The sequence below is a fragment of the Chiloscyllium punctatum genome, chromosome 1 (genome assembly GCF_047496795.1).
Source record: "Chiloscyllium punctatum isolate Juve2018m chromosome 1, sChiPun1.3, whole genome shotgun sequence".
NCBI lineage: Eukaryota > Metazoa > Chordata > Chondrichthyes > Orectolobiformes > Hemiscylliidae > Chiloscyllium > Chiloscyllium punctatum.
The window spans coordinates 130370296-130397413 of record NC_092739.1 but is presented as its reverse complement, the minus strand read 5'-3'; the positions used below and the strand labels follow the sequence as shown (position 1 = coordinate 130397413).

General features: G+C 40.1%; 1 protein-coding gene across 1 annotated transcript in view; it reads right to left on the bottom strand.

The window, feature by feature from the left end:
• The window catches only part of LOC140479858 (methyl-CpG-binding domain protein 2-like), a 113216-nt gene that overhangs the window by 20538 nt on the left and 65560 nt on the right, over nucleotides 1-27118 (bottom strand). Inside the window, exons 4-6 of the mRNA XM_072574180.1 lie at nucleotides 19196-19286; nucleotides 14868-15045; nucleotides 3984-4112 (exon numbers count right to left, since the gene is read on the bottom strand). Coding sequence (XP_072430281.1) covers nucleotides 3984-4112; nucleotides 14868-15045; nucleotides 19196-19286 — 398 coding nt within the window. The remainder of the gene's footprint in view (nucleotides 1-3983; nucleotides 4113-14867; nucleotides 15046-19195; nucleotides 19287-27118) is intronic.

The window sequence follows — 27118 nt, the reverse complement described above, 5'->3', positions numbered from 1 at the left end:
CCAGTCAATCTTTTCTCCATGCCAATATACTAACCTCTACACTATGAGCTTTTATTTGCAGTGTGGTATCTTGGGTACAGTTCTGGTTGCTACACCACTAGTAAATGTTTGGATAGGGTACAGAAATGGTTTTCCAGGATGTTGCCTGGTGTGGAGGGTATTAGCTACGATGAGAGACTGGACAAACTTGATTTGTTTTCACTTGAACATTGGAGACTGTGAGGCAACTAACAGAAGTTTACAAAATTATGACAGGCATGGATAGAATAGATAGTGCCTTTTTCCCTGGATAGAAATGTCAATTACTAGGAGATATAGGTTTAAGATAAAAGAGGGAAAAGTTTAAAGGAGATGTGAGAGGCTTTTCTTTAAAAGTAGAGAGTACTAAGTGCCTTCAATATGCTGCCAGAGGTGGTGGTAGAAGCATTTAAGAGGCATCATGACAGATACTTAAACGGACAGGGAATAGGGGGATACAGAACGCACAGGCTTTTAATGTAGAAAGGTGTCATGTGTTGGTGCAGGCTTGGTGGGCCAAAACATCTGTTCCTGAACCATACTGTTCTTTATTCTTTTAACTAACAGCCAACCTTTCACACTTGCCAACTTCCTTGTCATCCTTTAAGATTCAGGTCCCAATCAACATCATTGCGCCACGATGACCCTATGATGACTACCAGAGTGTATTTATTTCTATTCGCACAGAGTTAATTTGTTTTATTTTGAATGCTGTGTGTGTTTAGGTACAGAACCTTTGGTTTTATCCTTTTACTCTTTCTGTAACTTTACTGCATCTTCACAAATATTTCCCCTGCCCCCATTATTAAGTTTAAAATTCTCTCTGGTTCCACAGTTGGCAGGAACTCAGCCATGGTTCAGGTGGAGACAATCCCTTGGGACAGAAACAAAAATAGAAAAGCTCAGCAGGCCTGGCAGCATTTGTGAAGAGAAAGGACAGTTAATGTTGCGGGTCCAGTGACCCTTCCACAGAACTGATTTGGCCAATAGTATAGAGCTGAGTTTACCCGGTACAGCTAACAGTATCTAATGACCTAAAACGCACTTCTACCACTGCAGTCTATGAGCCATGCATTCATCTCCCTCATCTGGTTGCTCTCGGCCAATCTTCACATGGTTTAGGTAATAATGCAGAGATTATGATCTTTGAGGTTCTGAAATATCTATTCAGGAATTTTTATATATATTTTCACTAAAATAATCACCAGTTGCATTGCTATATTGAATCTTAGGAAGAAGTGTTAACCACTTATCAGATACACACCAAAAAACTAGCTTCTTCTCATGTAGCAGATTAAGAAACAATCTTAAGGCTGAAAAGGTTCAAGAAAGGCAAAACTACAAAACATATTTTCCTTTCTGACCTCACGCCTCAACTCTGACAGCGGTTTATACAGTGTAGAGACCAGACCACCAGTGTTTGAATTAACTGGTTGCTCTTTTTATAAAATTTGCAAAATTAAATTTATATGCATTTCTGGTAAGGCAGAAGAGTAGTGATAATGTTACTAGACCTGTAATCCAGAATCTCCACTTTGCAGAAAGAGGTCATTCAGCTAACCTAGTTTCACCAAACTCCCGAAGAGCATCCTACTCAGATCCACAATCCCCGTAATCCCTAGGCACAATGGGGCAATTTAGCATGGCCAATCCATATAACCTGTACATCTTTGTGGGAGATGAGTGGAGCACCCAGAGGCAGACACAGAGAGAATGTACAAACTCCACACACACTCCCAAGGCTGAAATCAAAACTGGGTCACTGGCACGGTGAGGCAGCAATGCTAACCACTGAGCCACTGTGCCGCCCCAGTGCTCTGGGTTTAAGTTCCATCGTGGCAGATGATAAAATTTAAATTCAAAGAAAAAAAATCTGGAATAAAAAGTTAACCAAATGGCAGTCAAGTAACCATTGTTGTAAGAACCCATCTAGTTCATTGATGTTCTTTAAAGATAGAAATCTTTTGTTTGTACTTGGTTTGGTCTACATGCCACTCCAGACCCACAGCAAAATTTCCATTTCATACCTCAGCTCTGTCCCGTCTTTTTGTGTAAATCCCCTTTTAATCCTTGATCGGCCCCACTCCTATTATAATCCTTTTACTATTGATATGCCTAAAGAACATTTTGGATTTCCTATTTATGTTAGCTTCCAGTATCTCTTCATATTCTCTCTTAGCCTTCCTTATTTGTTTTTGTTCAGTTCCCTTCTGAGCTTTCTATATTCAGCCTGGCTCGCAATTGATCTGAGAATTAGAACGGAATCTAAAAATAGGTCTAAGCATCCAAAATGGAAAATGATCCAGGAGATATACATTTCTTTCTAAATTAATGAGAACTCTAGAAATTCCACTGTATTTTGGAATATAACATTAAAAAATGTTAATGATCCTTACAAAGTAGCTCATTATCATAGCCAAGGATTAATTATCAAGCTGATGCACAAATGTAAACAAGAGTAGTGCTGTGTTTTGACAAATCTAAGCATCACAGAGAAAAAAATAAAACAACCTTTATAATAGTCTTCCCTCTATTTTATATGGTTGAATCTTATTTAAATGCTGACAACAACTCAGCTGGAAATATATTTGAAGTGATATGTTACATTTATTCTCAAGGCACCAACTCTTGATGACGAAATACCTAGAGTAGAAAAGCAAAGCGGTCAGCTTCGCAAAGCAATCTTGTTTCTCTCCTTCACTTTTAATTAATCTGAAATTCAATCATTGTTTTCTTTTAGTCACTTAAATTAGGTGTAAAAGATCCATATTCCATACAAAATGTGAATGGTTGACTATGGTATAATAACCACAACATTCCGCAGAAGGATATCTCATTCAAGTTCCCAGCAACATAAAATGTAAGAGAAAATCACTGCAAACACTATCTTTTTACTATTTACATGCCTAAAGAACATTTTGGATTTCCTGTTTATGTTAGCTTCCAGTATCTCTTCATATTCTCTCTTAGTTTTCCTTAGTTAACCGCCATTTGGTTAACTTTTAATTCCAGATTTTTTTTCTTTGAATTTAAATTTTACCATCTGCCACGATGGAACTTAAACCCAACCCTTAAAAGGCTGGAGGGAAAGTTGGGAGAAATGTACAAGACCAGCAATGAGGAGCTTCCCACCATCAAGAGGAAGTAGTCCCATTTTCCAAGTAAGTGTTGACTGGTGAGAGGAGATTCTTGCTGGCAAGTGGCCTACTTGCGTGTATTAGCATCCTCATTAATATGCAATTTTATTTTCATACCCACCAGAGTGAAACTCGACAGTGACAATTCCTGGCATTAAAGTCAGAGTGGTATCTCAGTACCCTCGCCTCGCAGCTTTCATCTCTAGACCTCTAACAGTCACCAGCATCTAAGGATACACCTCCATGAGAAGCAACTGCACGCAGACTACCCACCTATCAAGCAGAACTTCCAAAGTTCCCTCAGTTTTTTTTTTCAAATAACACCAACCATCCAGAATGGCTGCAGAGTGCCAGATCTTGAGCAGGTGCACAACTAGACTTTAAAGATGACATCACCACCAGGGATCCACACAGGTCCCTGCAATGGAAAGTACGTCTACCTGTCGTAAATGTGGGGGAATATGACAAGCAGGGTGCTGTGGAGGCTTGGAGTTAAGGTAACGAGACAGGTTTGGAAAGATAATGAGAGAAGACTTACTGAGGCTTGTGGTGCAAAACCCTCCAGGAAACTCAAATATTGGCTGATTTTTCAAGAAAATCAGTCCTATATACCTGTTCTCCCAAAGTAATGATAATGTTTGCTTTTTAAAAGATACTGAACAAGTCCTGCTGCTTGATCCAGAGGGATTTAATTTATTGGATTAAGTGATTTAGCCAAGATATCCAAACAACTTGCTTTTTTTTTGGTCCAGACAGGAGATAATCCTAAAAGATTATCTCGCCCTATGCCGTTCAATTATATTACCCAGGCTGCAATGAAAGTCTCACCCCTGTGCATCATATTGCTCTCGGTCCAAGCGTCTTTCTTCTGTTGCTTCCTCCGCTCGTGCTAATTCATCTGCCATTAGAGCTTCCTCCAGTTTTTTCCGCACTTGCTGTACCCGTTCCTCCTGTTTCCTGTAATATAGAATATGGTTTGACATTTCTTTAGAGATGGTTCATTTTCTTTTATTTGTACAGTGACTTAGCAACAGAAAAATCAATTTTAGACTGTGCAATGTGATTTAGAAAATGCACAAAGTGAAAATGTCAAGACCTGCACTGAAGTTAGCATATTGTTCCTATTAGTTGAAGACCCTCTTAGTTAAACAAGGCGGCATATTTTGAGGCTGAATAGCAGGAGGTTTAGAGGTGATTGGAGGAAAAAATCTTTTCACCCAGAAGGTGGAATGCAGCGTCTGGGAGGACAGAAGAGGCAAGAAACCTCCCAACCTTTAAAACATACATTGGTGAGCATGTGAAATATCATAAAGTTCAAAGGTATCACCCCTGGTGCTGGAAAGTGGAATTACGGTAGATGGGTCCTGCACCATCGAAGGACCTCCTCTATATTGTATGATGCAAAGACTCTACTGTATTATTTGTATTCCTCAAATTTAGAGGTCAGAGAGCAGCATGTTCCAAACAAAACATTGTGAATTTTGTGACAGTTCAAGATGAATGCAAGATGATAAACATTGACCACTTAATTAGTTTCCAGACTTTGTTTAATATTGTTAAGCACAAAGCGAGATTCTTCAAGTTCAACATTCAGTAAAGTGTCATTGGAGTTCTGTACTTAAAGTATTTCAAAAGGATGTAGATAGATTTTTGGAATATCATGTAGTTGAGGCCAAAGGGAACTGACACAACAGAAAGGTTGAGGCTTGGAATGGATCAGCCATGATCCTATGAACAGCAGGTTGGCTTGAGGGACCAAGTGACCTATTCCTGCTTCTGTTTCTTAGAGTCATAGAGTCATAGAAATAGACCCTTTGGTCCAAGAGTCCATGCTGACCAAAGCCCCAAACTAAACTAGTCCCACCTGCCTGCTCCAGGCCCTTATCCCTCCAAACCTTTCCTATTCTTTCACTTACCTAAATGTATTTTAAACATTGCAATTGTACTCTCATCCAGCACTTCCACTGGAAGTTCATTCCACACATCAACCACTGTCTTTGTAAAATATTTGCCCCTCATGTCTTATCTAAATTGTTCTCATTTTAAAAATGTGTCCCCTAGTCTTGAAACCCCCATTCTAGGGAAAAGGCAACTACCATTAACTCTAACTATGCCCCTATTATTTTATAAACTTCTATAAAGGTCACCTCTTATATCTCCTAGGTTACAATGAAAACAAAAGTCCCAGCCTATCCAGCTTCTCTTTATAACTCAAACCTTCCATACCTAGCAACATGCTGGTAAATCTCTTCTGAACCCTCTCTAACTTAATAATATCTTTGCTATAACTGGGTGACCAGAACTGGACACAATATTCCAGAAGAGCCCCCACCAATGTCCCGTATAACCTCAACATGACTTCCTAGATCCTATATTCAAAGGACTGAGCAATGAAGGCAAGTGAGAGAAATGCCCTTTTCACCACCTTGTCTTAGTGTGATGCAAACTTCAAAGAATTATGAACCTGCACCCCACGTCCCTCTGTTTGACAACACTACCCAAGGCCCTACCATTAATTGTATAAGTTTGTTGTACCAAAATGCAATACCTTTGACTTATCCAGACTGAACTCCATCTGCCATTTTTTCAGCCTATTTACTCATTTGATCAAGCTCCTTTTGTAGTCTTAGAAAACCCTTTTCACTGTCTTCTATACCAGTTCTGGGGTCATCCATGAACTTTTTAACCATGCCTTCTACATTCTCATCCAAATCATTCATAAACAAAAGAGGACCCAAACTGATCCCTGTGGCACATTGCTGGTGACAGCCTCCAGTCTGAAAAGCTACCCTCCATCATGACTGTGTCTCCTGCTGTTAAGCCAAATATATGTATCCAATTGCCAATTTCATCCTGAATCACATGTGATGTAACTTTACTAATTAGAACTCTGTGGAACCTTGTCAATGGCTTTATTAAAGTAAAGAAACAACATCATAGCTTTGCCCTCATCAATCGTTTTGGTAACTTCCTCAAAAAACTCAATCAATTTGTGAGACATGATTTTCCTCACACAAAACATGCTGACTATCCCTACTCAATTTTTTTCTCTCTAAATGTCGATAAATCTTTTAAAATCATCTCCAGCAATTTACCCACAACCAAAGTTAGACTCACAGGTCTATAGTTCCCTGGTTTTTCCTTATAATCTTTCTTAAACAATGGTACAACAATTAGCCATCCTCCAGTTATCAGGCACCTCACCTGTAGTTATAGCTGTTGCAAATATTTTTGCAAGTGGTTTTGCAATTTCCTCCTTTAATCATCCATTGTTCCTTAATCTCACCCTTTACTCTAACAGAAACATAAGCCTCTGAAATCTCAACTTCTCAACTTGAGGCCTCCTACTTGTCAGACATTCTTTTACCTGCAAACAGTTTACTCCAATCAACTTTTGAAGTTTATGTTTCTTACCATTCAAATTTGCCTTATTCCAATTAAAAGCTTTAACTTTTCTTACGTTCTTATGTTCTGTAAAAAAGCTGATAAAATGCTCTCCTGATTCACCATTTGCAAACCATATGGACAACATAATTTCAACATGATGTATTTGGTGTCACTAAAACTGTACTTAAACCAATAGACAATAAAGTTCCTGTACAAAGCACAGAACACACAGAAGGAAGATTAGCAATCAGCATAGATAATAGACTTTTTGAACAATTTCAATTTAATATTCTCTGCCACACAATACTTTGAAACACTTGGACTGGTATGCATGCCAGTAGACAATCACTGACATATGTTGCCCAACTGAAAGGAATAGTGGACAAGTCAGATCTCAGTGAAACCTGCCTGACAGACCCCAACTTTTACTACTGCAATTTATTTGTTGAGGTTAGTCGCTGATCACGTTCATTAAAAGGATGCTCGAATGCTTTAAAAAAAAACTGAAGCTTACAGAAGGGAATAAAAACAAAAATATTGTATTATTCAGTAAGAATTATTAAAATAGTCTTGTTAAAAATATCAAAAATTCAATCATTTTACCCTCAATAACAACCTTATCGACATTCAAATCTGTGAAGGGCCACCTGTTCCAACTTCATAGTTCTTATTCAATTGGCACAGTTAAAAGTGATTTGTTTTCACCAAACCTCTCTATTTACTCAATTACTTATTAGCCATTAACATTAGTTAATGTCCTTCCCTAACCACCTTAAACAAACTGTTAACATAACTCTTTTTTTCTTAACATGGGTAGCTTAAACAGCTGTTTCACAGTTTTCTGTTTCAGAAGCTTTTCTTTTCCTGACAGAAAGCCACTTAAGACAGCTTTTCTTCTGTTCTAGCTGCTTTGAAGGCTGATAAACTGCACTGGTGCTTTTGTGGGCCCTTTTCCCTATGACCTTCGCTCTCTGAAATAGACCTGCACACCCCTTGACCTTTGTACAGTTCTGTCCTTTTAAAAGAAAATTTGTTTCTATCTGTCTCCCTGTGCCATGGGACACCTTATTGCTAGGCACCAACCTTTTTTTTAAATTCTCTGCTAGACTGCTGTTTACTTTAGAATCCAAAGATACCGAATGATAATAGATGATGACTTTCAGCACACAAAGTAGAAAGTAACTGACCAGGGAAAACTTCTCTCCATTCCAAGATCACCCCAATAAAAGTAAAGTCAATGTTCTTTTGTCCACTAACTATCTCTCCTTCTCGCTCACCTGCAACAAGTGCTAGGGTTTCATGACCATTTGTCTCTCTCACCTCATTCTTTAGCCATTCCCTTCTTACACTGCCTTTGCGTCATGCTTTGAATCGACTTCCTTTTCTTTCTGCCTCGTCAGCCAATATAAACTGGAGATCAGAGAAAGAAAGCCAAGCATATATCTCCAGTAATGAGCTACTTTAGTATCGACATACTCAGCTATTTTTTCAATGCCTACTCATTTCTAACAGATGTATTCTCAGCAACTAACTGTATTTTTTTAAAAATTAGTCACTTTTAAACTAATGCTGTTATTTTCTACCACAATATTGACAAGACTCTTAGAATAAAAATAAGATATTGCACTATAATCATGATTAAACAGGGAAGAGGGGGCAGAAAATATCTTATAATCTTCACAGATAGCATGTAAGATGAGACGGTCACACCGTAGGGAAAATGTGCGTAAACAGAAAGAGAATGGGCAATTACCAGGGTAAAAACACTCTGTGGGTAGTTCATGGTCTATCTCTCTTTGTAACAGATTTTCCATTTTAGGCTCTGCTGAGGACAGTGATTTCTCAGGAAACACAGCAAGAACCAAATCCCTGCCACTACAGCTTCATGGGTGGGGGTGGCATAGAAGAAAAGTTGTGATAGGAAAATATTTTATAAGCAGCAAAGTTAGACATTTCTGCCTGCAGACATGACATCAGAATGTTACATTGCCTCCATGTTCAACACTGTCATTGAGCAGATGCAGGACATTCTGAAGGTGAAGGGTGAATGGACAGAGGTGTGATCCATGTTGGTACCAATGACCAATGTTTTCTTTAGACTGTCCAACTGTGTACAGGTGCAGCTACTCCAGTGTCCCACGTGTGGCAACCTGCAGTACCATGCCAATCATGGCATCGATTTCCAGTTCCAGAAGTCATTGCCACGCATAGGCCTTGGAGCCCTGTGCAGCTGGAAAGAATAGGAGTGGTATAGTACACTGGCATAAACTACCAGACTGAAAATAGAACTTAATCAAATGGATACTTTTTTTGGAGTGGAAAGCAGTGACGAATGTGATAAGCAAGGATCAGTGCTTGGGCCTCAGTTATTCACAATACAAAACAGGCCAATTTTGACAGTATGAGATTAGATTAGATTCCCTACAATGTGAAATAGGCCCTTTGGCCCAACCAGTCCACACCGACCCTCCAAAGAATAACCCACCCAGACCCATTTCCCTCTAACTAATGCACCTAGCATTACGGGCAATTTAGCATGGCCAATTCACCTGACCTGCACATCTTTGGATTGTGGGAGGAAACCCACGCAGACACAGGGAGAATGTGCAAACTCCACATAGTCACCCGAGGCTGGAATCGAACCTGGGACCCTGGTGCTGTGAAGCAGCAGTGCTAACCACTGAGCCACCGTGCCGGCCCAGGACAGGAACTTCCAAAAGTTGATTAGGGGAGGCTACACCCAGGGGGGTAAAAGGGATAGTTAGAAAGTGAGAAGCCTTTAAAAATGGGATAATGAGGGTTCAGAGACAGTATGTTTCTGTTAGTGTGAAGGGCAAGGTTGCTAAGTGGACAGAATGCTGGATGACTACAGAAATTGAGGGTCTGGTCAAGAAAAAGAGACGTGTATCAGGTAGAAACAGCTGGAATTGAGTGAATCCCTACAGGAGTATAAAGTAAGTAGGAGTCTACTTAAAAGGGGACTCTGGAGGGCAAAAAGGGGTCATGTGATAGTTTTGGCAAACAGAATTAAAGAGAATTCCCCAAAGAGGTTCTCTAAATAAGTTAGGGGGACAAAGGGTAATTAGGGAGTGATGTGGACATTTACGTATGAAAGCACAGGATATGGATGAGGTACTAATTGAATATTTTGTATCAGTATTTACTGTGGAGAAGGATAAGGAAACTAGGGTACTTGGGGAAGTAAATAGTGATGTTTTGAAAAGAGTTCATAATATGGAAGAGGTGGTGCTGGAGGCCTTAAAACATATAAAAGGTAGATAAATTCCCAGAACCTGATCAGGTGTTTCCCAGAACCTTGTCGGAAATGAGGGAAGAGATTGCTGGACCCCTTGCTGAGATATTTGCATCATCAGCAGCCACGGGTGAAGTGCTGGAAGACTGGAGGTTGGATAACGTGGTGCCATTATTTAAGGAAAAGTTAGGGAATTATAGATCGGTGAGCCTAACATCAGTTGTTGGAGAGGTTCCTGAGGGACAGGATTTACATGTATTTGGAAAGGCAAGGACTGAAATCACAGTGAACACAGCTCTGTGCATAGGAAATTGTGTCTCATCAACTTGATTGAGTTTTTTGAAATAATGTCAAAGTGGATTGATGAAGACAGAGTGGGAAATGTTATCTATAGGGACTTAAGCAAAGCATTTGACAAGATTCTGTATGGTAGACTGGTTAATGAGGTAGATCACATGGGATCCAGGGGAGCTAACCAATTGGATACCAAATTGGCTTTAATGTGGTGGTAGAGGGTTGCTTTTCAGATTAGAGGCCGGTGACCTGGAGTGTGCCACATAAGGATTGATGCTGGGTCCACTGCTTTTCATCATTTATACAAATTACCTGAATGTGAACATAGAAGGTATGGTTAGTAAATTTGCAAATGACACCAAAATAGTTAGTGTAGTGAAGGTTACTTCAGAGTCCAACAGGACCTTGATCAAATGGGGCAAGGACTGGCAGATGGAGGTTAATTTAGATAAATGCAAGGTATTACATTTTGGGGAGGGCATGACTTATACACGGGGAGTGTTGCCGAACAGAGATCTAGGGGTTCAAGTGCATATTTCCTTGAAAGTGGAGTCACACGTGCGTATGTACAGTGCCTTGGTGAGACCATACCTGGAGTGCTGTGTGCAGATTTGGTCTTATCAAAGAAAGGGTTTAATTGTCATAGATGCAGCAAAGGTTCACCAGATTGAGCCCTGGGACAGCAGATTTATTCTGTGAAGAGAGGTTGGGTCAACTCTGCCTCTATTCCCTACTTTGAAAGAATGAGAGGAGATCTTATCTAATTGTGAGAGACTCGGACAGGGTTGGGCAGACCGGATGCAGAGATGATGTTTCGTCTTCTGGGAGATCTAGAACAAGTCACAGTCACAGGATATGGAGCCGGCCATTTGGGACTGAGGTGAGGAGAAACTTCTTCACTCAGAGTGATAAGTTACAATTTATGTAATCGCTTCTTTGGATCCTTTACTTTTGTTCATTAGGTATCTCGAATTCTTTATCACATAAGGCTGTGGAAGCCAAATCATTGAATGTATTTTCAAAATAAATAGATTTCTAGACATGAAAGGTGCCAGTAAATGGGAGACAGCAACAGTATAGTGATGATACAGGATAATCCTGTATCATATTCAACGGTAAAGCAAACTCAAATGGCCTGGCCTACCTTTGCTTCTATTTTCTACATTTTTAGTTTTATGATCTGAGTGACATTGTTTGGCTGAAAGTTTCCTGATGTTTGCATTATTAATTAGTGTTTAAAGCTTTGGGGTTAGAATAGATAAGATGGTCATTTTTGACCAGTGCAGACACAATAGGCCAAAGGGCGGTTTGCTGTTCTTTAGAACTCTACCACTCTAAGTAGAGTTTGAGGTCAACAGTTCAGGATGAGAGACAAGGCTGTTACCTAGTTATGGGTTTCAGTATCACCAAAAGGTAAACCAACCATAAGGGCAAGTTGTAAGTATCGGTTCAGTCAGAGCAAAAAAAGCTGATGTTAGTAGAACAACTTACTTCCTGCCTAGGTTTTTGCTGTCAGCAAATTTAGCAACCACAGATTCAGTCCTTTCATCCAAGCCAGTGATACAGACTGTAAATACTCAATGCCCCAGCATTGATACGTGATACCCTACTTGTTGCATCTTGCCAATCCAGAAATTGCCAATTTACTTCTTCTCATTCCTGTTGGCTAACCAATCTCTATCCATATTATTACATTAACCTCCCTACCATTGCATTTATTTGACAGTAATCTTTAACGTGACAACTTGACAAATGTCTTCCTCAAATCCAAGTAGACTACGGGCACGAGTTCTCCTTTATTCACCTTGCTTAGTACTTCCACAAAGAACTAATCAAAGACTATTTCTTTTCCATAAAACCAAATCGACCGTACCTGACCGCATTGAGATTTTTCAAGTACCTCCGTAATGAAAGATGTAGTGGTGTTCTACTTTCCTGGATGCATATATATAGTACCCCCATTAACAAAATGAAGTTACAAGCAGTCCAAACCTGGAGGATCATCTTTCTGCCACGGTGCTATTTTCCAGTGTTCAATATCTAACATTCATCTAAGAACACCATTAGTGCCTGGAAGTATCTAAGTAAAGGCCGCATAGTCCCAAGAGGACCACAGGGCAGCTCTCTCATTAGAGGCAGACAGCTGGTGGAGGTTTAACGTCAGGGTCACATGCCTTAGGTTAGGGGCGAGGCAGAGAAGGCAGGATCTTCAATTCCCAAAGCCATATGGGAATTGAAAACTGCTACATCATTCTGCATCGCAGATCAGCCAACTGAGCTAACTGACCAATAGGAATAACATTATAACAGGCAACGGGCAGGAAAACCGCCAAAGTTAACCTTGTACAGGTGTACATGTTAACCTTGTACTTTTATTTTGAAATGTGTTACTTGTTATTGACAATAATATTGAATGCGTATAGTCTAAAAATTCTCACACATATTCTGGGAAGTGGATTAGAAACCAGATAACCTACTGGCATATGCACAATATTATGACATGTTATCGGATAATTGCCAAAAAATCATCAAATTCACAGATGGCACAGTTAAAAACGGAAACATAAAATAGTAACAAGGATGTAAAAGTTCTTTGAGTCTCATGAGGAAGTCTAGCTGCTGCGTGAATACTTAATTGTTTTTTGAGATTACACTCAATGAAAAAAAACACACTGCAGGCAAATGTCCTTATCAAGGAAAAGCAAGTACTGTTGTCATCACTGAGGGCTCAAATAAAATGACTGACTGTATGTTGCATCACTTAAGTACCACCTGCGCTTTTAGAGCTTTTAGATCTGGTCAGACTAGATAATAGTCATGGAGTCAAAAATGCCACTTTATCAGCTGAATTCTAATAGTAATTAACCCACAGAAAGCAACTGGCTCCGGTGGACTCGCTGGAACCACTCAGATGTTGTGCGGACCAGCTGGCGGGAGTATCTGCAGACAGCTTTAACTATGATCTGAAGTCCCCACCTGCTCCAAGACGACCACTATCATCTTGGTGCCAAAGAAGAATCTTGCAGATTGCCTCAATGACTACTACCCAGTGGCTTTGACCTCCATAATTATGAAGTGTTTCAAGAGGTTAGTCATGGTTCACATCAACTCCAGCCTACCAGATTGCCTTCATCGTTTGCAATCACCTGCCGACGCAACAGGCCCTCTCAGCAGATGCCATCTCCCTGGCCTTACACTCATCCCTGGAAGATTCTGGACAACAAGAATACCTACGTCAAGCTCCCACTTACTGACTACAGCTCTGCCTTCAACACCATAATTTCAAACAAACTCATCTCTAGACTCCGAGACCCAAGTCTCAGTTTTCTGGATCCTTGACTTCCTGACCCATAGACTGCAATCAGTAAGAATTGGCATGAACACCACCTCCACCATAATACTCAAGACCGGTGCCCTGCAAGACTGCATACTCCGGCACAATACCATATTCCTTATACACTCAGGACTGTGTGGCCAAATTCTGCCCAACTCTATTTATAAGTTTGCTGATGATACTGACACTGTCGTTCGGATCTCAACAATCATGAAACAGAATACAAAAAAACAGACTGAGTGCTTAGCAGCATGGTGTAAAGACAACAATCTCTCCCTCAACATCAGCAAAACGAAGGTGCTGGTCACTGACGCCTGGCAGTGGAGTGCAGTGCACACCCCTAGCTGCATCAATGGTGCTAAGGTGGAGTTGGTCGAGAGCATCAAATCCCTGGGAGTGATCATCATGATGCCAGAAACATGGCTGCAGTGGTAGCTTTTCACTGTATCTTTCATTGAAAATATATGTAACAATAAAATCAAATTATTAAATCACCAATGATTTGTTCTGGTCCATCTAAGTCAACACAACAGTCAAGAAAGCACAACGATGCTTCTACTACCTCAGGGAAGCTAAGGAAATTTGGCATATCCATAATGCACTTGGCAATTTTTAAGGATAGATCATAGAAAGCAGCCTATCTGGATGCATCACAGCGCGGTACAGCAACCGCTCTTCCCAAGACCACATGAACAGAGAGTCATGAACACAATCCAGTCCATCAAACAAACCAGCCTTCCACCTATTGACACTATGTTTCCTGCTGACCTAGGAAAGCAGCGAACATAATCAAATACCCCTCCCATCCCGGTTATACTCTCTTCCACCGTCATACATCAGTAAGGTATAAAAGTTTGAAAATACCAAAAGATTCAAGACCAGCTTCTTCCTTTTGAACAGACCTCTCAAATGTTAATTCTGATCTCTCTCTGCACCTGTAACACTATTATGCACTCAGTTCTGCTTCCCTCATGTACTCTGTATGGTACAATTTGCCTGTATAGTGTGCAAAACACCATTTTTCATTGTAATGCAGTGCACATGACAACAATAAATCAAATTCAAACTCAATTACTCATATGAAACAGCAACTATAACTAAATGTATAACAGACTGCCTATATCAAAATTTTAAGTAGAAATGATTAGTTGGATATGATATCCTTCACTGCTAAACAACCTACCAATACTCAATGTGAAGGCTAATACATGAGAATAGCTAGATATAAAGCGTGTTGAATTATATTGCAGAAGAGGGGGAGCTAAGGAGAAACCGGGTTTGAAATATTTGTCAGAATTATCAAAACTTTACTCCACATGATAATCATTTCATGAATTAATTTTAATTTCACTTTTACATGGTGAAACTGTCAAATTAAAATGGGACATGTTGAAAATGAAATGTTCTTGCCGTTGTAAAAGAAATCTGACATGTTGACTCTCACCTGATATCCTTATCTGTGACAACAAACGCTCTGCAGAGTGGTTGGTAAGTGTTAAGCCAAACTGCTGGGTTCTTCTCTACAGCTGCAGACACTTGCCCTGTAATGGGTCCAGAACTGGTATGCAAAGCACTTGCTATTGCAGACAATAGCACCTCATTTGTATGACCAGGACCAATACCTTTATAAAACAAAATAAAGACAGATATTACTGTTGTTATAATAGTAATTTCTCACCCTTGCCTGCCAGTAACTTAAGATACTATGACAATCAATTTGCTTTAACGCACACATTAGTCTTTGTCATTGTAATTTACCTGTAAGATGATTCCAGTAATGCAATTGAAAATTTGACATATATTTGACTGCTGCAGGAAGAGAATGGAAAAGATGATGGGGTTGGGGAAGGTGTTGTTATAGGGAAAGGCTGCTTGAAGACATTTTAATTTATTGTGGAGAATATTTACTTTATGATAATTCAACTTTAACATTATTTGTCTGACTGGTACAGAAGAATCAGATATCTCTGCTAACCACCCTGGTCATGTAATGTTAGACATATGGCATGGTTAAAAGGTTGAGGTCACTCAGTGCATACATGTATAAATAGTTAATGGGGTGCTTAAATCTGTTGTGCAGTTTAAGAGAGGACTGGTTAGGATACAGGGATGTGAACAAAGAAGGGTGACAAAGATTCCTGAGTGGACACCACTTAATGCCCTGACTATTTTTATTTACACTGATCATGTGCAAGGCAGCAAGTGCACAAAAAAACAGAAAATGAGGATATTGTACAGCCCCTCAATCCTATTCCAATAAGTATTCAACAGGATTATGTCTGCTATTTAATCTCAATTTCTCAGACCACCCATTCTTCCTATTCCTCTATTTCGTATGGCAAAAAACTGTGAACCCACAAATTGCTGGAAGAAGCATTTGCAAAGGTCCACAATCCTTCAAGAGGAGAAATTTCTCATCATGGTCTCAATTGACTGTGCCCTTTCTCTGCGATGTGTCCCCATGTTAGACTCGACTCCTCCCACCACCCCACATCCCCCTCCCCCCCTCCCACCACCACCTCCGCCCCCCCACCACCACCTCCCCCCCCCCCCCCCCCACCCCAACCAGCTGCTGCACTCCAATCCCCTTGTAATCAAGGTCAATATAATATAATGCCTCCATAATTGTTTATAGCGTATGCATACTAACATTTTCAAGTTCTTGCAAAAGGACACACAAGTCCACGTGAATATCAAGATTTCTAAATTTTATATTAAAGAATTATATTTTTCTATGCTAGCTATCAAACTGAATCAACTCAGTTCTTTAAATAATAATCAATCTCCTGGTTTGCTGCTCTATTAAAATATCTATACCTCTGTGTACTCTTCACAGTTTCCATTCCCACCTAGCTCTGTAGCATCAGCAAAATCAGATGCATTACTCAGTTTCTCCATCCAGATGGTTTCAATCAACCTCTTCAGACAAGTAGTGACACATCAGCGTACAGTAAGATTTGAACCTGGCCCAGAGGTAGGGATACTACCATTACACCTCGAGAGCTCTCTATTACTTCATCTGCATATTTTTCTGATCAATCTTTTCAGAGATGTTATTACATACTTCTCAAACAGATAGGATTTGAACCCATTGTAAACAGCAGAGGTCCAAGTACTGATTGGTGCAGCTCTTGTTATAAACTGCTAATATGAAACCACTTCATTTGTCTCCGTTCTTTGCTTTCCAACCAATAAACAATCCTCATGCCAATAAATTATTCCAACGGCATGAGCCCTTATCATATGTATTCAAATTTAGGTAGCAACTAATCAAATGCCTAGTCTCAAGCATACTACATCTACTGGCTCCTTTTCATATACCCTAGTAGATACACCCTAAAAAAAAATTGAAGAAATTTGTCAAACTCCTTTGATCATAATGTGCTTTTCTGAGTGCATTGTTAATCCTTGCCCAATAAATATCTGCATTTTTTTGATGACATCAAGCTAACTCTACTGTCATACCATTTTCCCCCTTCCCTCCTTTCTTGAACAGTGGTATGGTACTTGCTATCTTCCAACTTTCTGAGAGCATTTTAGAATTTGTGGAATTTTGGAAAATCATAACCATCACTTCTAGTATCTCATTTAGCAACCTAGGATACAGGATCATGGAGATTTGACAGATTTAGAACCTTAAATTTGTCCAATATGTCTTTTCTGACATTGATTACCTTAGGCGTGCCATACTTATTAACCTCTTTGGTACCTTCTACCCCTGCTATGTAGTATGCATCAACTTCTTTAAAAACATATACAAAATAGACATTCAATGTTTCTGTCATTTGCTCATTATCTATGATAATATCTCCTGTTTCTGCTTTTAAGGGATAAATGTTCAGTTATTCTCCTTGTTTGTACATGTTCATAAAAGCTTTGAGTCATAGATCATAGAGATGGACAGCATGGAAACAGACCCTTTGGTCCAACTCGTCCATACCGACCAGATATTCCAATCCAACGTTGTCCCACCTTCGAGCACCCGCCCCATATCCCACCAAACCCTTCTTATTCATATACCCATCCAGTTGCCTTTTAAATGTTGCAATTGTACTCTCCTCCACCACTTCCTCTGGCAGCTCATTCCATACACGTACCACCCTCTGTGAGAAAACGTTGCCCTTAAGGTCTCTTATACATCATTACCCTCTCACCCTAAACCTGCGCTCTCCCCCACCCCAGGAAGAGACTTTGTATATTTATCCTATCCACGCTCATGATTTTATAAACCTCTATAACGTCACCCCTCAGCCTCCGACACTCCAGGGAAAACAGCCCCAGCCTATTCAACCTCTCCCTATAGCTTAAATCCTCCAACTCTGGCAACATCCTTGTACATCTTTTCTGAACCCTTTCAAGTTTAACAACACCCTTCCGATAGGAAGGAGACTAGAACTGTACGCAATCTTCCAAAAGTGGCGCAATCAACGTCCTGTACAGCCACAATGTGACCTCTCAACTCCGGTACTCAATACTCTGACCAATAAAGGAAAATATACCAAACATCATCTTCACTATCCTATCTACCTGCGACTCCAGTTTCAAGGAGCTATGAACTTTTATAATCTGTTTTTATTTTCCTAAATGGTTTACTTTCACTCTATTTCTTCCATTTATCAACATTTTGGCAGCCTTTCATTGGTTTCTAAAATGACACAATTTTCAGCTTATGGCAATTCCCTACAGCATTACAAACCTTTTCTTTTAATCTAATACTACCCTCAACTTTTTTTAGTAAGTCACGGATGGATCTCTCTTGTTAAGTTTTAATTTTTCTGTAGAATGCATTTTCTGTTGAACAATGATTCTCATGCCTTATTCTTAGCCTAAGTAACTGTGGTATATAAGTTTATAATTCTTGATAGGGATTAGAGTAAAAACCTAATATTGCAGAATACTTATCTCTAGTTGGTCCCACGATGAATTTTTCCAGGAAAGAGTCACAAAAAACATTCTACAAACTCATAGAACACCCTTGACAATTTGATTAGTATACCCTCCATGAAGTTCTTCCACATCTATTACATTGTCATTTGATATATAACATTTTTTTGTAAGCTCCTATTATTTCTTGCTTAATGTGCTGTTCAATGGTATACCACTGTCAGGGAACCTTTAGACTACTCCCGTCAGCAATTTCTAGCCCTTGAACAGGGGATCAGATTTACAATGTTCCCTGCCTACGAATACCCACTACCTAAGCTTGCCCATGTTGTCTGCACCTATAAAAATACTCAGATTAACTACTTTCAAAGACATAGAACAAGAAATACAGTTTACTGGCAACTAAACAGAAAAGAGCTTCTACCACAGTGCAATTTTATAAATTCAGTGGAGAAAGTGAGGATTGCAGATGCTGGAGATCAGAGCTGAAAACGTGTTGCTGGAAAAGCGGAGCAGGTCAGGCAGCATCCAAGGAGCAGGAGAATCGACGTTTCAGGCATGAGCCCTTCTTTAGGACAGATTTATAAATTCAGTGCCCAAGAAGAATCCCGAGAAGTTGTTTAGAATTTAAAAGAAATTGATGTATAAAATCAAGATTTATTGACATTTGCAGGTATGTTGCCATTTTACAAGTTTAAAATCAAATCTGCTAAAGACACAATTGGGAATGTATTGCAGCCAGCAGTCAAGAGATTGTAAAGACTGTAAGAATCCATTTTAAAAAAACTGGTGCCTAAGACCTGAAAGAATTCATGAAAAGCAACAAGCATCGGTTTACTTATATTGTGTTATCCCATTTTTGATTACCACATTATCAGCAAAACATACCTTGCAATCCTTTGGGAAGTTCCATTGACTTAATGATCTGCTCGGCTATATCACAGGCACTTAAACCCTGCAGTCGTTTCTCCCAAAACAGCTGTTAAAAAAAATAGCGCAATTAAAATCTTTAAAAATAAACAGAGCTTAGTCCTCCTCTCCCTGTGTAATAAGGGCAAAGGAGAAATAGCGGAGGTAAGGAGGGGGAACTAGGCCAATTAAATATAGTTAAATATTTTGAAAGGAATAGAATGCTGTAAATAGGAACAGAAATGTTCCTTAGCTTGATACTTTCGAACACATCTTAAATCATGACGTGGAGGGGCTGACATTGGACTGGGGTGGACAAGATCAGAAGTCACATGACACTAGGTTATAGTCCAACAGGTTTATATGAAATCACAAGCTTTCAGAGCCCTACCCCTTCGCCAGGTGAAGTCACTCTTTGCATAGTCCGGCCTGGTTAATAAATGATTTCCAATAGCAGAATCACATTTAATGGTGGTTACACTTTACTGTTGCTTGCAAGCACAGGCTAGTAAACACAATTACCACAATTTGCTGTGACTAGTCAACGTAATATGCTATTTGATATGGTCTACCAGTCGTTAGGACATGCATCACCTGGTTGTTCCATCCCTTAAGTTCTAATATATATAAGTCAAACATCTTTAGGGTAGAAACTAGGGCAGCACGGTGGCTCAGTGATTAGCACAGCTGCCTCACAGTGCCAGAGACCCAGGTTCAATTCTGACCTTGGTCAATTGTCTATGTGGTATCTGCACGTTCTCCCCGTGTCTGTCTGAAGATGTGCAGGTTAAGTCGATTGGCCATGCTAAACTGCCCACAGGGTTCAGAGTAGTGCAACCTAGGTGGGCCAGCTATGGTAAATGTAGTGTCACAGGGATAATGTGGGGGGCTGGGTCTGTTGAAATGCTCTTCCGAGGGTGGGCTAAATGGCCTCTCAGAGCACTGGATGGAATCTATGATTCTAGAGTTGTAAAGTTAAAAAAAAATGTACAGTGCTGTGTAAAAAAGATCAAAGACTCAAGAGTATTATACATGTGGGATTACCACAGTGTGTCCCTTATCTTGGTTATTCCACATGTTAACTACCATCAGGTGGAATCAACATTTAAAAATATAACCAGGTAGCTCGACTAAAATTTCATTCTACTGTGCGTGATGGTGCAGTACATGCAGAATTTTTACTTAGATTTCAACTATTCACTGAAACATTTACCATCAACTCTGGAACATTTGAAAGAAAACTAATTGACACGGTCAGGTAGGCACACAAAATTCACAACTAAATCAAACATTTGGCCAATCTTTCTGATAGCATTGCCAGCATCACATATATGCCTCTATCATGCACCAATCTAAAGTTACATTAGATTGCAGCTGAAAATTCTCAGAATGCAATGTTTCAGTACAGAAAGCAGCCATACAAATCAAGTGTCTTCACCAGCATTATAATTCTATTCTCTTGGTCTTTCCTCCATTTTCATTAATATTGCTCTAACTGGCTTGGCTTCAATGGCCATTTATTATGAAGTAATCACAATAATATTTTGCAAGAAATTAATCCTAACATCACTTTTACATGCCTAATGATAATCCTGGGGGTTTCTACCTCTTTCTTCTGGATCACCAGTGTAAACCATTCATTAAAATTTGAAAAAAAAAGCTTCTGTTCTATGATTAACCAAAAATATTTATAAAACATTATTTCCTTCATAATGTCTTGCAACAGATTAAGCCATTGTATAACCTCAAATCATACAATTCTCTAAGTATCAGGGTAATTTGCAAAACAAAATCTGTAATTAAGCCTGAAAATGCCTCAGTACCATGATGATGATTAGCCTTAGCTATATTTCCTTCCTGTACACTGCAGAAGTGTAATGATATTTTCTTCAGTGTAATATTTGTGAAAGCTAAGCAGCTGTCTGTTCAAACTACATAAAGTATTGTTCCTCTTTATACAGTCTTAGCAATCTTGCAAAAGTCCTGATGATCGCAAGTCAAAGGGCTTCAACAAAAAACCTTTTTTCAACAATAAGCATAGAAATACAAATTCTCTAGAAATGATAATGTAAAGACTTTAAGCTGAGACTTAAATTGTATGCTCTCCTAGTTTCATCAAACAATAAAGATTCTGGAACAATAACCAGAGTACAGCAGGGAGCTCTATGTTGTGATCAGCTTCCCTCCCTTTTCCAGCATTACCAAAAAGCAGACCAACTTATCATTCTGTCACTGCCTGTAAGATCTTACCATCCACAAGATGTTGATGAACACAACAATCATTGCCATGAAGTAGCAGCCAGAAACCTTTGGTTGTAATGACAGGAAACTGTTAGCATTTGTTTTTATGATAATGAATCTAACAACTTCAATTTGCAGATGCATAGATAAATATGTAAATTCAGAAGATGCTGTCAGCAATTGACTGTTTCTTTAGTAGGTTCGTTGTTGAAGTCCTCACAAATGATTTAACACGAACCTCCAAGTCAGTCCAGTCAGTTTAACATTAATGAAGGGTGAGACTTTATGAGCGATATTCAAAGGGGAAAAAAAGTCAATGGCCACTTAGAGAGGTTTGAGTTAATTAAGAAGAACCACACAGACTGTGTGGTAAAAGGCAGACTGTGTTTGACAGATTTTCATTAAGTAACAAGAGATGATTACTGAAGAAAAGGCAGCTGATGTTGTCTTTATGAATTTAAGAAAGCTTTTTACAAAATGATGAACAAAATTGAAACTCATGAATAGGAAAGGTAATGTCAACTTGAATAAAAACTGGCCCACAGCAGAAAACATAGAGACATGATGAATTGTTCTATTTCAGACAGCAGGTTTGTAGCTAATTACAGAATAGTTACAGCATGGAAAGGATTGGGGGAAAATGCAGTAAACTGGGCTTGAGTACTAGCAGATCCAGCTATAATCTCATTGAATGGTAGAACAGTATTATAGTTGTGGCCCTCTGTCCTTTGTCCATTTAGCCTGATGTCCATGGTGGCTCAGAAAGAGCAACTCCACAATAAAGCCTTTGTTCAGTCCAATAAAGATCCATCAACCATGACTCTTGTCCCTCAGACAATTATGTATCCCATGTTGTTTAGATTAGATTAGATTAGATTAGATTACTTACAGTGTGGAAACAGGCCCTTCGGCCCAACAAGTCCACACCGCCCCGCCGAAGCGCAACCCACCCATACCCCTACACCTACCCCTTACCTAACACTATGGGCAATTTAGCATGGCCAATTCACCTAACCTGCACATCTTTGGACTGTTACTTTGTTACTCTCCTTTTGATTGCCTCTGCTTTAAAGTTGCCCATAAGCATGTCGTAGAGCACTTTATCAAATGCCTTTGTGAAGCAGTGCTCCCCAATGTCAATGTATGGACCACTGTTTCTTTTTGGCTTACACATATAACTTGGACATCGGAGTGGAGAGTAACATTTCAAAATCTGCTAATGATACAAATCTGGAAAAGTGGCACACAATGAGGATGCTACCAATTATTTAGAAGGGATATAGACTGGCTGCAGAATAAGCACCCAAGTGACAGATGGATTTAATAGAGAGAAATGTGGAGACGTGCATTTTGGCAGAAGGGATAGGGAGATATAATGCAGAATTAGAGGGATAATTCTGAAGTGTTTACAGAAATAGAAGGACCAATTTTTGAAGATGGTAGGACAAACTCAGGGGAGATTAGCCAAGTTCTTTGGCTTCATTAAAAATGGTACAGAGTAAAAACGGCAGGAAGTTGTGCTGAACACTTATACAGCTCTGGGTTAGGCCCCAACTTGACATTATATGGTCACACCACTTCTTTAAAAATTCTTTTTTTTAAGATGCCAGCATCAGAGAGGCTGTAATTCATAGCCATTGCTAACTTCCCCTCAAAAGGTAGTCATGAGCCAACATCATGAACCACTGTAGTCCACACGGTCTAGCTAAACCTACACTGTTATTATGAAGGGAGTTCCAGGATTTTCATCCAGTGACAGATAAGCAGTGATGGAGCAGTTCCACATCAGGATGGTGTTTGGTCTGGCCTTTCTCCTTGAAGCAAAAGAAGTTGAAGGAAAACGTGGCAGATCTGTGCATGATTATAATTTAATTTAGTTAACGCAGGTAAGGTAAACTTAATTCTTCATCCAGCTAATTCCTGAGGACATTCTAGGCTGGAAAAGATGTGCATTATATGTTATTCCATGCTTTATGATGAATATAGGGAAATACCAAAGATCGTGAAAGGTACAAAGCAACAAAATGACCGTATGTCTGTCTGCTAATCTCCACTGCTTTGGCTAAATGGCTTTTACTGATAGGTTTTTTTTGGTGTTCCCAGGTGACTGAAAATATACGCTACACTGAAGCCACAGGGCATACAGAAGGAGTTCTGCACTGTCAAATGTGATGTTATTGAACACAATGTTTGTTTAGGAAGGATGCTAACCTCAGAGTAAGAGAGCTGTACAGCACGGAAACAAGACCCTTCAGTCTAATTAGTCCATGCTGAACAGATATTCTAACCTAATCTAGTCCCATTTGCCAGCACCTGGCCCATATCCTTCCAAACCCTTCCTATTCATATGCCCATGCAGATGCCCTTTAAATGTTGCAATTGTACTAGCCTCCACCACTTCTTCTGGAAGCTCATTCCATACATGCACCACACTCTATGAAAAAGTTGCCCCTTAAGTCCCTTTTAAATCTTTCTCCTCTCACCTTAAATAAATGCCCTCTAGTTCTGGACTCCCCCACCCCAGAGAAAAGACCTTGTCTCTTTATCCTATCCATGCCCCTCATGATTTCATAAACCTCCATAAGGTCACTCCTCAGCTTCTGACACTCCAGGGAAAACAGCCTCAGCCTATTCAGCCTCTCTCTGTAACTCAAACCCTCCAAACTGTGAAGAACAGCTGACAAGTATCTACAATCCTGGTCAACATTTATTCCTGAATGAACACCAAAAATTACAATAAAACATTATCCAGCATTATACTAACAGGAATCTTCAGTAAACAATATTTCTGACTGCTCAATTCTTTTAAAAAAAACATTGGCAGCTTGGTCTTCAGTTTCCATATCACTCCACCCATTAATAGTAAACCTAATGAGGAATTGCCAGAACAGTGACACTGCTCACATCTGATTTTTCGAGTCAGAGTCATATAGCACGGAAACAGACTGTTTGGTCCAAGTCATCCACGCTGATCAAGTTTCCCAAACTAATCTAGTCCCACTTGCCTGCATATGGCCCATATCCCACCAAACCTTTCCTATTCATGCAGCTGTCCAAACGTCTTTTAAATTTTTTAACTGTACCTGCATCTACCACTTCCTTTGGCAGTTCATTCCACAGATGGACCACCCTCAGTATGAAAAGGTTGCCCCTCAGGTCCCTTTTAAATCTTTCTCCTCTCACCTTAAAATATGCCCCCTAGTTTTGAACTCCCCCCTCCTAGATAAAAGACCTTTGCTATTCACCTTGTCTATGCCCCTCATGATTTTTTTGAACCTCAGAAGGTCACCCCTGAACCTCCTATGCTCCCGTGAAAAACAACCCAGCCTATCCTTATGATTCAAACCCTCCACTCCTGGCAACATCCTGGTAAATCTTTTCTGAGTCCTCTCCAATTTAATATTCTTCCTATGCAAAGGTAACCAGAACTGTACACAGTACTCCAAACGCATCAAAAAGCATCACTGCAAAACTGGTGACTCACTAGGAACCAATCTAGGTCAGTGAAAACAGGGATAATGGGAAAATAGGATTTGGTGCAGGTTTGAGCAACAAATATTTCACAGCAGTTTGTTTCAGGAAGATAAGGATTATTTATTAGCTTTCCATTGGGAACAGCACATTAACCAGAAATTTGTTTTACCTGTTCTCAATGCATGTTGGATAACACAACTTACTGCTCATTAATCTTATTGCTAATTTGGGGACTTGGTTCTGAGGAAACAGGCTGTCAAGTTTAAGTAAGTAAAACAATTTTGAAACTGGTTGCCAATGGAGCAAAAATGAAATGATTTAACATTTGGAAGCATTGCAGCAGGACTCTGATCTATTTCCCACCAAGCAGAGGATCATGGTCGAGGGACATTTTTGTGACATGAGGCCTGTGTCCGGTGGGGTTCTTCAGAAATCGGTGCTGGGGCCCTTGCTGTGTGCAGGAAAAATAGAAACAACTTATACTTGAAGGAAGGAGAGTTAATCAGCAAGTTTAAGGCTGTTATAAAAATTGGTGGGGTGGTAAATAGGGAGGAGTTTAGACCTAGATTAGAGGAGGATATAGGCAGGCTGGTCAAATGGGCTAATTCAGTGGTGAAAGAAATTCATTTTGGATAAGTGTGAGGTGAGACACTTGAGACAGGACAAACAAGGCAATGGAATACACGATGAACAGGAGGACCTGGGGAAACACCAGGGGGACCATGATGTGCATGTGCAGTCTCTTAAGGAAGCAGGACAGGAAAAGTGATTAAGAAGGCTTATGTGATATTTGCCTTTTTTTTTAAGATTACATTACAGTGTGGAAACAGGCCCTTCGGCCCAACAAGTCCACACCGGCCCAACAGGTCCACACCGACCCGCCGAAGCGCAACCCACCCATACCCCTACATTTACCCCTTACCCAACACTACAGGCAATTTAGCATGGCCAATTCACCTGACCTGCACATCTTTGGACTGTGGGAGTAAACCGGAGCACCCGGAGGAAACCCACGCAGACACGGGGAGAACGTGCAAACTTGACACAATCAATCAGTCGCCTGAGGCGGGAATTGAACCCGGATCTCTGGCGCTGTGAGGCAGCAGTGCTAACCACTGTGCCGCCCACAACAAGTCCACACTGACCCTCCGAAGAGCAACCCCACCCAGACCCATTCCCCTACACCTAACACTGCGGGCAATTTAGCACGGCCAATTCACCTAACCTGCACATTTTTGGACTGTGGGAGAAAACCCACGCAGACACAGGGAGAATGTGCAAACTCCACACAGACAGCTGCCTGAGGCGGGAATTGAACCCAGGTCTCTGGCACTGTGAGGCAGCAGTGCTAACCACTGTGCCACCATGCCGCCCTATACTTTTGTCAAAGTATAGCATTTAAGAGCAGTGAGGTTATGCTGGAAATGTATAAAGGGTTGGTTAGGCCACAACGAGAGAACTTCAGTATACCATTCTAGAATCCATATTTTAGGAGGGCTGAGATTACACTGGAGAGGATGCAGAGGAGATTTACCAGGATGAACAGTGACATGATAGATGGGGTTGTTGCCCTTGGAGCACATGAGACTAAGGGAGGACGTGATGGAGTCAAATAAAACTATGAAGGACATAGATAGGGCAGGTTAGAAAGGAACTTCTTCCCTTAATGGAGGAACCACTGACTGGGGCATAGATTTAAAGTAAGAGGCAAGGTATTTAGAGGAAATTAGAGGAAAAATATTTTTGGGGTGGTGGAAATCTGGAATGCACTGCCTGTAGAGACAGAAATCCTTATAATATTTAAAAAGTAATTAGATAGACACTTGTGACACTGAGGCATGCAAGGGTTTGGGGTCTGAGGGCTGGAAAATGGGGTTGGAATTAGGAGGTTTGCAAGTTGAGAAGATTTGTAGCTCAGGTTGAGGTTCTGGATGTAGGTTTGTTCACTGAGCTGGAAAGTTCATTTTCAGACATTTCATCACCATACTAGGTGACATCTTCGTTGAGCCTCCAGACAAATCACTGCTTGTGATTCCTGCTTTCTATTTTTATGTTTACCCAAGGAAACCCAAACTTAAAAATAGCAAGCAGGAATCACCAGCAGTGCTTCGTCTGGAGGCTCACTGAAGATGTTACCTGGTATGGTGATGAAACATCTAAAAATGAACCTTTCAGCTCAGCGAGCAA